Genomic DNA, 13,002 nt, shown 5'->3' with positions numbered 1-13,002 from the left:
AAAATATCTTTACATTTTTTTTATTGGGTTGTTAAACCCTTAATTTGTGTTATATATATATATATAAGAATATTATAAAGAATTAATGTGAATGATTTTGAAAATATATGATAATATATATTTTAAAACAAAAAGATAAAGGTAAATTTTATAATTGAATCTTGACCTTTAGGTACGATAATATATATATATATATATATATAATATAATATAATATAATATATAAATGTCAATTGAATTAAATGGTTTGAAATAATTTCTTAGGAGTCCATGGTTTATAATTGCCAAAGGAAATTACTTTTCTCATAAGTTTGAAAAACCACATATATATATATATATATATATATATATAGATTTTGCGTGTAAAATGGGGATATGAACATTGTTTTCCATTTAAATGGGGAATTTTAACATAATTTACCGTGCTCGTATGGGTTGGGGTTCATGTCTTTAAAATTTATATTTCATTTGTTTTTGAAATAATTTTGCTAATTTAAATGCTTAGAGACTTTAAATCTCTTAAAGAAGCTAAATTTACTAATTTTTTATTAAAGCTAAATTTTATTGTGCCTTCATGAAATCAAAGAAGAACCATTAGCCCATGAAAAAAGCCAAGGTTTAGTCACTTTCTATACTTACTCTATTCTAAGCGTGAAATAAGGGTGACACGAAGATAGACAATTTTCGTGCTTACCATTTTTTTTTTTATTGAAGTCAAAGTGTAGTTGTATCTCCGTGGATCATAAAACTATTAATTCGAGAAAAAGACATAATTGAGTTACTCTCTCTAATGTTTTTATTATAAGTTAGATTTTAAGAAGTGTACAAAAATAACTAATTTCTTTATCTGTCAATTTTTTATAGAAACTGAAATTTGGTTGTATATTTAATGAATCATAGAAGAACTATTACCTAAAGGACGAGTCACAGTTGAATTACTGTAGATAGTAAGCATAACTAAAGCATATATAAATTTACTCAAAGTTTCATTAGTTGTTAAAATCTCAGCCAAATTTAAATCTCTACAGCTAATATTTATATATTTTTAAAAAGGATTATATGTATATAACTTATATCATTCTTCACAATATCTTCCGACTCTCAATCGATATAATTTGTCAATAGTGGTTATCAACATTGAATTTCGACCACAACACATCACAAGTCTTGAAAATCATCAAATAGCTTATGGTGTGCTATGGGTTGCTTCCATGTTTATATCAAGTGTCTATGATTCTGATATGTGTCTTTGTTTTCTAGTGTGACATGTGTGGTTTGGATTATGTTTTTATCCAAGTAGTGGAATTATACAAGTTATTTCATCAATAAATCTCGTTTTACTTTTCAAAAGAAAAATATATTCAATCATTTATCAGGAGATGGAAGCCAAGAAGGAAGATATCTCGAAAGTTTTTGACATTTTTGTTTTAAATTAACTAGAAAGCTAGCTATCATATGTATATAGTGAAGAGATAGAGTCTTGAAGATCCCATTTGTTTAAACCTATCGAGAAAATTTTACGTCAATTAGACTAATTAATTCCTCGTGAAAAATAACTTTATTTCTTTTTAGTCAATTGAGCAAATAAATCCATAGAATGATATCGAACATATCTCTCTTGATTATGCTTGGTTCAAAGGAATAAATATAATAGAGAAGATAAAAATTTGAACAAAACATTATTATGATTGAAAATTAATTCTGTTTAAATTTAAACTATACGTTTTAAAACACTTATTGATAAGTAATAGTATAGATTAATTACGAAATTAAAAATTAAATTATGTATCTATACGTAATTATAATTAGTTTTACATATAAAAATTAAAATTTATAAATATAATAAAAATATAATAAATAAACAAAGTACATAATAACAAAACTATGTTATTTATGAAAATATAATCGTATCCCTTACTCTAATTAAGATGCATGTGAAAAATTTGATGAATAATAACAATTTTATACAAGAAACTATACATATATTCCACACACATATATATATATATATTTGGATTAAATTAATGGGAAATTATTAAAGTCACAATCAAAAGAGGAAAATTGATTTTTTTTTTTTTTGAAATAAGTGTTGGAAGAAACTTCGGTCAGAATTTTATTGGATGGCTTAAAAGACAAACTTGTATTTTACGAGGTTATGATTAAAGACATCCTAGGATGTTCTTGATATAAATGGTTGGTAAAAGAAATAAAAAAAAAAACCTAATTAATTTGATTATGAACTTCATTTATTTGTAATGATGAAAGTAGAAAATGCAGCTCTCCAAATTTTGGAAAGTGTGGGGATAAGGTTTTTCTCTACCCTATTTGCTTTGAGTAATTAAGGAACAAATGTGTTTTTAAGAAGAAAAATTATTTTCAATTTTCAAGTTTTAAGAATATCAATAAAGAATTCTTGTTTTAGATGTTTACAAGGAAATTTTTTTGATAAAATTATTTTTAATTTTAAAAATTTATTATTTTAATCTATTAACTAACAACTATTTTAGAATCGAGTTTCTAAACTTTTTTCTTCCATAGTCATTAAACGTAAATATTCACTCTCTTTTTTCTTACATGTGTTCTCCTCTTGTAAGTTGGAGAGCTCGTGCTTTTCTACAACTCATTTTCCTTAACCAAGCATAAGATATTTCTTAAGAATTGATTACTTTCGAAAGTTGGATTCAAGAATGCTAAGAGGCCAAGCTAGTCTAGTTCTTTCGATACAACACAATTGTCAAAGGCCTTTACCTTACGCTAAAGAGGCTCATTGAGAGATAATCATTTATCCACTTGTGCTAAAGTCAACTGAGTACATGACTCTTTAAATGTAATCACATTGCCCTTCAGAAAAATATTTCATATCTTTATAGAAATATTTGCTTATATTTGCTCTTACTAAAATGACTTGCAAAAATAATTTTCTCTCTTAATGGGTGCCCTAATAATCTTTATTCATTTAATTTTGGATACTTTCTTAATTTTTTTATGTTTTTATTCATGTTAATATCTCTAATAGACTCAAAGTAATTATCATGTATTTTTTGTTAGGCAAATTTATTCCAAAAAACTATACTTACTAAATTCAGTTTGTAGTAATAAAAAATTAACTTTCTGAGTATTTTTAACTTACATCACATGAACTAATGGGTCTATTAAGAAATAGTTGTACCTCATTTGGGTCTAATGATGGGTCTTTTTAGAAGGATGCAAATTTCAAACATTTACTATTATTTTTGGAGTTATTTCTTGCTTTAAACAATTACCATAAAAATGTCTCAAGTATTTAAAGGTAAGAAATTTTTATTTTATATATTATTCTCCTTGTTGAAATGGGTTTCATATTTTTTATAGGGAACACTAAATGGATAAGGTCATAATTTTGCTTATTTACCTGACAATGAAGTGAACAAGTAATCTTCTATTTGACCAACGCTTACCATAACTCAAACTACCAGAAAAAAAAGTTCTTACATGTGTCTTAGCAATCTTGCAGTAGTTAACAACTAAGAAACTCCAAATAAATATGATATTACACAAATTAAAAAGAGAAATACGAAAAGTAATCACCATCTTTTGCCTAAATAAGCTTAAATCCCTAGTAACAAGTTTACCTTCCTACACGCACCTAATCTTGCTAGCTTATCCATTATAATATTTCATTCTTTATTAACTTTGATGACTTACATAAACTTTAGTACACATGTCAAAGCATTAGCCTTCTAACTGAGTCTCCATTAAATAGATTCATGACCACCCAAGGCATTATAATTGTTGAGTTGCTCTTGATTATAATCTACATGTGCAGCCTATTCACACTTAGATAATATCTTAATCACTTCTCTAATGGCCTTCAATTAAGCAAAGTTAGACTTTTCAACACTAAATTTCTTTGACAACATACATAAAACACTGTGCACATTGTCTTCAATAATTTCACCAACACTAATTGGGCCTGACTTACCTAGACTGAGGCATTACTATTAAAGTTTAATATCAACTTACTGGTGGGACTCAAGTCGAACATGTAGGCCTAAAATTCGTATCTTTCACTCCCTTCAGTTTAGGCATGTAAATGGTCATTTAATTAATAAAAAGATCCTTATACTTCTTATAAAGTGCCTTAACCCACCATAACCCACCACACCAATCTTACCGAATTAAACTACATAACTCCCTTATTAATATCTCTTTCTTCCTAAACATGACTTGTTCCTAGTCAACCAAGTAGAACACAAAACAACATATAGTAATGTTATCTAAATATTGTCATTAATGACTCCTACCTAAACTCCTATGAGACATCCAAAAGACACAGTAAGACCCATGAGGACACCATCTAACACCCTGTCAATCTAAACATACACAATACATCTTCTAAGTATAAGAGCAAGACAAAAGATGGGGTCAACAACCTTAGGTAATTTTTCACATAAAGGACAAAGGTTCATAATATCTAATCTATAGTAACATATATGGAGAAGGTCTAGAATTGCAACGCTCCTCTTCAACATTTGTCAAATTAAAACCTTCACCTATGTGGACACTTTTTCCCTCTAAACCTCTATTTTTCCTCACATTTCACTTACCTTATCTCTTGAAGTCATCTTTTAAAATATTGTAACGAGAAGAGTTTTCCATCTTCACACCAATATATTATTTCTATTCTTCACAAATATCACACACTTAAGATTTTTTTTAATTCATGCTACTAATATCTTTACAAATTAACCACCTACTTCTTAAGTCCACTATTCCAAGACCACTCTGGACCCTTTCAAGTAACAATATTCTCGGGAAACAACTGTTTAAATGTGCAACCCCCAACCATACATTCAACCAAAACTGAATACAAGAATTGTCTCCCACCGCTACAGAGAGCTCCTCCCTTTGGTCTGCCCCATCACTACAGTTCACCACTAAAGCCTTCATAATGCCCCTTTAGAATGCGAAAGCACTTTGAGGTATAAGAATGTTTAGAAATTTTACTTGTAAATTAATGGTTATCATGATGAGCCTTTTTCACATCATTGCTTTTTATATGGATAACCTCCACATGCATTTAAACAATAGGACTTGATTCATTTTTTAGAATCTACTAATACTTAGTTGACCCCTTGTCCTTTTTAATACACATTGTCTCCCATTTTACAAGGTGAAATCTCATCTTCTTCTTTAACAAAGCCTAGTTCAATTTACGTTTGGAGTTTTTTGAGAAATGATAAAGAGAAATTAATTTTTTTTTTTACCTTTCTAAGCCATTAGCATCGCTTACTCGAACTTCATAAAATTCCTTATAGTTAGGGATGAAATCTATCTTTTTTTTTTGTTTTTTTTTTCAAGAATGAAGTTACCTTACTAGTTGAAATCGTAGTTTTATTATTCATCTTTAGTATGGGTGAGTAGTTAACGAATAGTCTAATGTCATTAAAAATATATTATAAAAAATAAACTTACTAACTTTCAAATGTATAAATAGGAAAAAAATAATTGACACTAAAAATTTTGCCAGGTTGATTGGTAATAGAGTTGAAAATTTTGTTGAATCGATTTAATTTTTTATTATTTTACAAGGATTCCAAAATCCCTTCCTGTTTTCTCTTGATATAAAGATGTGTTCTTTTTTTTATGGAGTAGAAACACTTGGTTGGTTAGTAATCTTTTTCTTTACATGATTTTTTCGCTTTTTTTTTTTTTTGTAGACTCAGAACGTGTTAGTTTGCAATATTATTTCCTCCCATTTGCTATGAAGATGCTCATTTACCTATAGTTTCTAATCTTTGTTTGGCTTGTGAGTTTATTTTTAAATAGTTTTTAAAACATATATGGTCCTTTTTCAATATGATTCTAATTATGTTATTGTTCTTTTACAAATTATTGTTTTTTTTTTGTCATTTACCTTTGCTAAATTGTTTTGCTTTAGATTTTTTTTTCATTGGAGTTGTCTTTTCAAAATGATTCTAAAGACATTGTTGTAGATATTTAAGAAATTATCTTATAAAGTTGGTACACCATGATATTATATTATCTTTGGTAAATTTATAAACATATAAAATTTACCATAAACTATTTTTGTGGAACATGCATACAAATATATATATATATATATGCATGGTATTTCTTTTTTCTTTTTTTTGGGTTAGTAATTCAAATACATTTTATTAATTATTTCTTCTTCAATAATTAAAAAAGATGCCACCTTAGGATATATTTAATAATTTTTCTTATTATTAAGGTTAAGAATTTGGGAATTCCTTTGATATAATTGGCTCATCACCTAAAAAAATGCGCTCTTGCGGGCCAACCTTATTGGACCCTTATAATTTTTCCTAATTAAATTAAAGTCACGACCATCCCAAAAATAATAAAATAAAAATAAGAAGAGGAAAGTTGGAGACTTTTTTTTTTTTGAAAAAAAAAAAAACAAAATAAATAATTAATTAATTAATATAATTTTCTTGAAAAAAAAAAATGAAGAGAAAAGAAAATTCAATTTCAAAATGACCTTTCCCTTGACGTTATCACCCCCTGAAATGTCAACCACAATCTGGCGCTAGTTCTTCTTCACCTGTACCCACCTCTATACTCCTCTCTACAACTGAGTATGTGTGTGTGTGTGTGTATATATATATAAATAGACTCACACATTTGCAGCGAACCGTTTCTCATCATTTTATGTGAGTAGTAAAAGTTTCAGCGCATCTTAACAGGGACCAAGAAGATCAAGAGCCAGTCAGCAGTAGAGAAATTGGTGGAATTAAGGTTGGCGTGATTGAATAATCATCTAACTAGGTAGATTAACTGACAGCCATGGCGGATGAGTTCAACACGAGCACAAACTGGTGGGATTCATCTAGGAACAGGTTTGACAGCGGATCTTCGTCTTCTTCCTCTGGTATTAACAGTTTAGGCGGCAGCTTTGGTTGGCCGACGGAGATGGTGGATATTAAAGCAAGGTCTTCAATGGATTCCGTTTCCGTTTCCGGCAGCTCCGTCGTTTTCCAGGATACCCAGAAGCTGCAAGGCTCTGATTCTGGCGGCGATCACTTGCACATGATGGGTTTAGGACTTTCTTCTCCGGCCATGGATTGGAACCAAGCTTTACTGTAAGTTCTCTTTTATCTTCTTCCGTTAACTTTTGTCAAAAACTCTCGTGGAAGATTCTTCTTATGTGGGAGTTCCGTTCCGTCTGTGTTTTCTGATCAGTCGAGGTGATAAAGCTGAACCCAGCTTCCGTTCGCTGCTTCAAGACAGCAACAGTACGACGCCGTATCATCAACAAGAGATTGGGCACATGGGATCATCGTCCACAACGACGTCGTCTCAGGTTCAGTGGAGGGAGAAGATGTTTGCTGGTGGCGTCAGCAGTGGAGATTCATCTTCTGCTAACGAGTTTAAGCAACTCAACAGAGGGTTTTCTTTAGATCAATCGCAGTTTAGTCCCCATGGAAGCTCAAGTGACAGCACGGTAACATGCCAAGGGTTACCCTCAAGTTTCCAGATTGACAATTCTGCAGGCATCTATGGCAGTCAAGCTTCAAGTATATTACAAGGATTATTAGGGTCTGATAATCAGCCTCCGCCACAGCCTCAACCATCTTCTTTCGAAAATCGGGCCTTGAACTACAATCAATATACTAATTATGCCATGAATCCTAATGAATTGATGGCTAATTCTTGGCCTAAAATCCCTCAATTCTTGAGGAATTCTCCCCCGAAACAGCCTTCTCATAGCCACTTACACTTCTCCAACAACGCTCCGTTTTGGAACGCACCTGCAACAGCCATGAATGACGTTAGGTCGAGCTTTTTCCCTTCGTTGCAGCCGCAGTTTTCGAACCCAAATTTTGAAGAAAAGCCAAAGGTTTGATGCTTTGTTATTTTCTTAATCCTCGCTTTAAATTATAGTTAAGAAAAGAAATTAGGGTTTTGGAGCCGAGATTGAGAAGAAAACATGTTATAATTTTGGGTTCCATTTTCTCAGCAGAATATTTCCGAAGTTCGGGAGTCAAGCAGTGTGGTAAAGAAAAATGGAAGTGAAAGTAGTAATCCTGCATCTAATAAAAGGGCTAGAAGCGAAACAGCATCGCCTTTGCCAGCTTTTAAGGTAACTTATTATTATTATCATCATTACACTTAGCTTAATTCGAATTAAGCTTAATTTCAGATATATCTCCTCAATTTTCTTAACTTTTTTTGAAAGTTGAAGTTAAATAGACATGAATGAGAAGTAATTGTAGCTTAATTTGAATTTATAAGGTGAGAAAAGAGAAGATGGGGGACAGAATCACAGCACTACAGCAATTGGTTTCACCTTTTGGAAAGGTATATAATGTTTGTGTGTATGTATATACGTATCTGTATGTTAATTTTCCAGTTTCTCTTATTTCCTTGCTTTACTTTCTCAAAGACAACATATATATATACACACACACACAAATATACATAGTCTTGAATATCAACAGTTTCATCTTTCGGAACCCATCAAAGCTAATATTTTTTTTGTTACCTTTAATTATTTTGTCAGACTGATACAGCCTCAGTGCTCTCTGAAGCAATTGAATACATTAAGTTCCTCCATGAACAAGTGACTGTAAGTTTCATATAAATATACTACCTTCCTTCTGTCATTCTCTATCTAACCCTGTAAAACACATCAGTATACGTACATATATATAAATATATGTACAAGAGCAATTTGTGTGTATGCTAATGTGTATCTTTCCTATCTATATAATATATATCAGGTTTTAAGCACCCCATACATGAAAAGTGGAGCAGCTTCCTTACAGCACCAACAGCAACAGGTACAATATTCTCATTCCTTCTATATAATATATATATATATATGTATGTATGATTTTGGTAACTTATAGTTAAAGTAGTTTAAAAGTTTGTCTTTCTCAAGAAAATAATGAAAGAGCATATTCGTTTTGTGATGTGTGAAGAGCTCTGAAAAATCATTGAAGGTGGACAGTGATCATCAGGGACCAAAACAAGATTTAAGAAGCCGAGGGCTGTGTCTGGTGCCGGTGTCCAGCACTTTTCCGGTGACCCACGAGACTACCGTCGATTTTTGGACCCCTACCTTCGGAGGAACATTCCGGTAAACGCACGTTAACAGATTCTCTCTGCACCCAACTAGCTAGGTATATATATATATATATATCACGGATAGATAGCATCATATACATGGAAGTAAATGTATATGTTCGTTCTGTCTTATCAAGAGAAACCCTAGAAAACCAAGTCGAACATGGGGTTTGATGTTGATAAGGTCAGAACAAAAAACTTACAGAAGGCTAATGGGAAATTCAAAGGAAGAAGATAACCCTTCAAAAAGGGAAAATGGCATTGTTGGGCCAGCCTCAGGCATGATGATGATGATGCAGGATTTTGGGGCAGCAGTGATGGGACCATGAAGAAGGAGAAGATTAATTCCTGTAATAATTGGAGAATTATTATGATTATAGGGTATTTCATCCACTAATTATCCAAGTGTTTTTAAACCTATAGATATGTTTTTTCGACTAAATGTGATTGGTTTATTTTTAATATTTCTCAAAACAAAAGTCATTAAACACAGTTTAAAAATATACCAATCACATTTACTTGCTTTGCATCTGTAATTCTTGAAACAATTAATAATTTTTTTTTCATGTGATTTCAGTATGGAGAGGAAGAATAGATTCTGAATTTCAGAAAATTGTTGGTTTTTAGATTTGGAGAGGATTAATTAAATCTTAATTAAAATTTTGTTTAATCTGATTTATTCTAATTGTGAATGGAGGTGGTGGCATTAGCTTTAATTAATAAGAAATTTATTTATTTAAAAATAAAAAAAAATAAAGAAGAAGAAGAAAATTGAAAGAATAATTGATTAATTTTCTGAATGGGGAGGAGTGGGGTGTGGGGATAGCATTTGATTGGAAATCTCACTTTTCCATTTGTTTATGGTTTTGGAATATGTTAGTGGAAGTCAGAAGGTGACCCACAGCTTCTACTTTTCAAGATTACTTCAAATTATATATACATATACATATATATATGTATGTATGTATGTATGCATATGATAAAATTCTTTTGGAAATATTCATAAATTATTAAAAATTATTCATAAGAAAATGTGAAGATGCTAGATCACTCTTTGCTTTTGTGCTTTTAATCGAATGGTCGGATTGAAGAGCATTCATTGGAAAGGAAAGAGAGGCAAACCCTAGATCTCTACATTGGCTTGTTAATTTCCAATGATATATATATATATATATATATCTCAATCCTTAGTTGAATTATATCAAAACTATTCATGCATGTTAAACATGCTTTTCTATGGTTCTCTTTTTTTTTTCTTTTAAGAAAATAAGTCGATATCGATGAATACATTTATAATTATTAAGTCGATGTCAATGAATGTATTTTAAAATTGCCCATTGACAAATATAAGTTTATGTGGACAAAAATTTATTTTAAAATTTTACCGGTCAAATAAAAATAAATTTTATGGCTAAAATAATTTTGGTATCTTTGTCGTAATTTTGTTAACCAACTCAATTATTTGTAGATTTTCTTAAATATCATATTTTCAACTATTTTAACAATTTTTAGTGATTAATTTACAGAATTTTAACTTAAATTAAGAACTATAAAAAATTGAATGAATCGTTACTTTATAACAACTAAAACCTAAAACTAGAAGTTACACTTTTTATTCTCACATATTCAAGACAAAATCTTTTATGTACCAAGTAAAAGATTCCAGTCCCTCACTACAAGTACAGAACAAGAGTAGATACAAATGGACAATAATACATCAAAACTTTTTTAGTCTAAAAAATGGTACATCAATAAGAACATCACGCAAATGTACTTTAGTAAGAATTGAGATCAGAAGCAAGAACCTCCATGTCATAGACTCGTGTATGTCAGACATCTTATACCCCTAACAACCAAAACATAACACTAAATTGAATTTATAGACACCACACAAGCATCATATAGATGCCACTTCATTGGAGAAAATAAACATGTTGTAAAGCTCAAATAACCCCCTCCACATGGAACACATGCTCATATTAAAAGAAGAAAACAAAAAACTGACACTACTAAGAGACATAAGTTCATCACTTCCCTTACAAAAGATTACCCTCCTATAATACAAATAGACCAAACCCGCGACAACAACACATGATAAAAAATAAATGCTTTAAGTATGTTTATTCATATCTCTTTTCCTTGTTATCCAATCCACCTTAAATATTAAACAACATAACCACTCATCTTGTTCACCAAATTGTCTCCATATCTCTTATGCTTTGTTGTCATGAAATAAATATTTTCTCTCTTAATATATGCATTTATGATTATTTAAAGCCCTCAATATAATAATATCAATTAGGAAAAAATTCATAAAATGATTGGAGACAATCATCAAAGAAATTAAGTGAAGTAGTCTTGTAAACTCTGTTACATTAATGACACCTGTTGAAGTAATCAATTAAACTCATTAGGTTTTAAATAAGTTATCAAGATAGGTTGAGATGCGGTAAGTGTAACTTGATATTTAACCTATTACCTTATTAAAACAATTTTTTTTTTAAGTAAAAAGATTGAAAGAAATAATGACAAAAATATCACTAAAAATATACAAGAAAAAATTTCCAAACCTCATACCGTTAAAATTGGAGATGATAAACACAACCCAAAACATAAAGCTTAAATGCCATATAAATATTAGAGTAAAAAAAGCTAAAATCTAAACAACATTGCACAAAAGCTCCATCTTTAACCTGACACAATATCATTAATACACTAAATACCAATACAATTAGATGAACGCTAATATCTAAACCGATACAAACAGGAGGCGAAAAGAACCAACAAGACTTAATTTTAAAATTGAAATATTTCAGGAGTAAAAAAATCTTTTGACTTTGTTGATTATGATCTAACTAGAACAGTCACGTAGGGATAAATGAATCATGAGTTTTTTTTATGATATGAATTATATTATCACTAAAATAAGACCACTATTCAAATAATAAGTAGGGCAGTAGAGGTACGAATGGTCATCGATTTAGAGCATAACTGGATTGGACCATAGTGAATTAAGAATTGATTTATAAATGAAATGGATTGAATAACAAACCAAAATATATTTTAATTAGGAGTAAAGCGAATTAGTTTGTATCGAATCAGTTTAGTCTAGGTTAAAGTAGATCAGATATCTTCCTGATAATTAATATAAATTAAGTGTTCAAAATCCAATGTAATATCTTAATTAATTTGTATAAATAAATACATAAAAATATTTTTTTAAAGATAAGATTAATTGAGTATTAAAAAGGTAACTGAAACAAAGTGCGTGCGAGCTACTTTTGCAAGTTGAAACAACAATCAGTACAATTCCCCATGAATCAAATTTTAATTATGGAATTTTTTTTACACCTTTTCTTCAACCAATTTATTTTAGGTGCATAAAGAAGAATGTGAAGAAAGTGAAAAAAAAAAGGATGACTTGTGATTTCATGAGCTCATTGGCATGTTTCACACTTCTAAATATAGACCTAGAAAAGATTTTTTAAAGGTTAAAGGGGAGGAAGCCAAAAAGAGTTAGAGAAGGCTAGAAAGAGAGAGGACTTCTAGAGAACCTCTAGAGGCTACAAGTAAGAACAAAAGAGGATCTTGGGTTTTTGGACTTTAGGGGTGTTTTATTTTCTTGGAAACTTTTTTCCTAAATATGAGGTTTTAAAGTTTTAAATATTGAGGCATGATGATATTTTTTATAAATCTAGTCGTTTGAGTCCATTTCTGTCACAGCTAAAATTGAAATAAAGTGGACCAACATTTTAGTTATCTACTGTTTGAACAAAAATAAATAATGTTTAATTTATTCTAATTTATTTTTTTAAAAATTTAAACAGAATGATGAATAATCTTAATTGGAGGCTAATATCTTATATTTTCTTATACTTTTTGAAACGACATAGTAAACTCATTAACGGAACA

The 13,002-nt window shown here is 30.0% G+C and overlaps 1 protein-coding gene across 2 annotated transcripts; it reads left to right on the top strand.

Moving 5' to 3' along the window:
- The first annotated feature begins 6,527 nt into the window (after nucleotides 1–6,527).
- On the top strand, nucleotides 6,528–9,666 carry LOC110820601 (basic helix-loop-helix (bHLH) DNA-binding superfamily protein). Of its 2 annotated transcripts, none has more exons than XM_022050111.2 (7): nucleotides 6,528–7,103; nucleotides 7,204–7,861; nucleotides 7,982–8,104; nucleotides 8,257–8,322; nucleotides 8,525–8,590; nucleotides 8,745–8,804; nucleotides 8,946–9,666. In XM_022050111.2, the coding sequence occupies exons 1-7, from the start codon at nucleotides 6,808–6,810 to the stop codon at nucleotides 9,105–9,107; spliced, it is 1,431 nt and encodes a 476-aa protein (XP_021905803.1). In that variant the 5' UTR covers nucleotides 6,528–6,807; the 3' UTR covers nucleotides 9,108–9,666. The 2 variants fall into 2 exon arrangements, with proteins under 2 accessions (XP_021905803.1, XP_021905804.1); XM_022050112.2 differs by having other exon boundaries at nucleotides 6,529–7,103; nucleotides 7,985–8,104.
- Nucleotides 9,667–13,002: the final 3,336 nt, after the last annotated feature.

Source organism: Carica papaya, chromosome 4 (genome assembly GCF_054855325.1).
Source record: "Carica papaya isolate Zhongbai chromosome 4, ASM5485532v1, whole genome shotgun sequence".
In the NCBI taxonomy this organism is placed as follows: domain Eukaryota; kingdom Viridiplantae; phylum Streptophyta; class Magnoliopsida; order Brassicales; family Caricaceae; genus Carica; species Carica papaya.
Note: the sequence above shows the minus strand (reverse complement) of the source record. Positions and strands in the feature narration are given on the sequence as shown.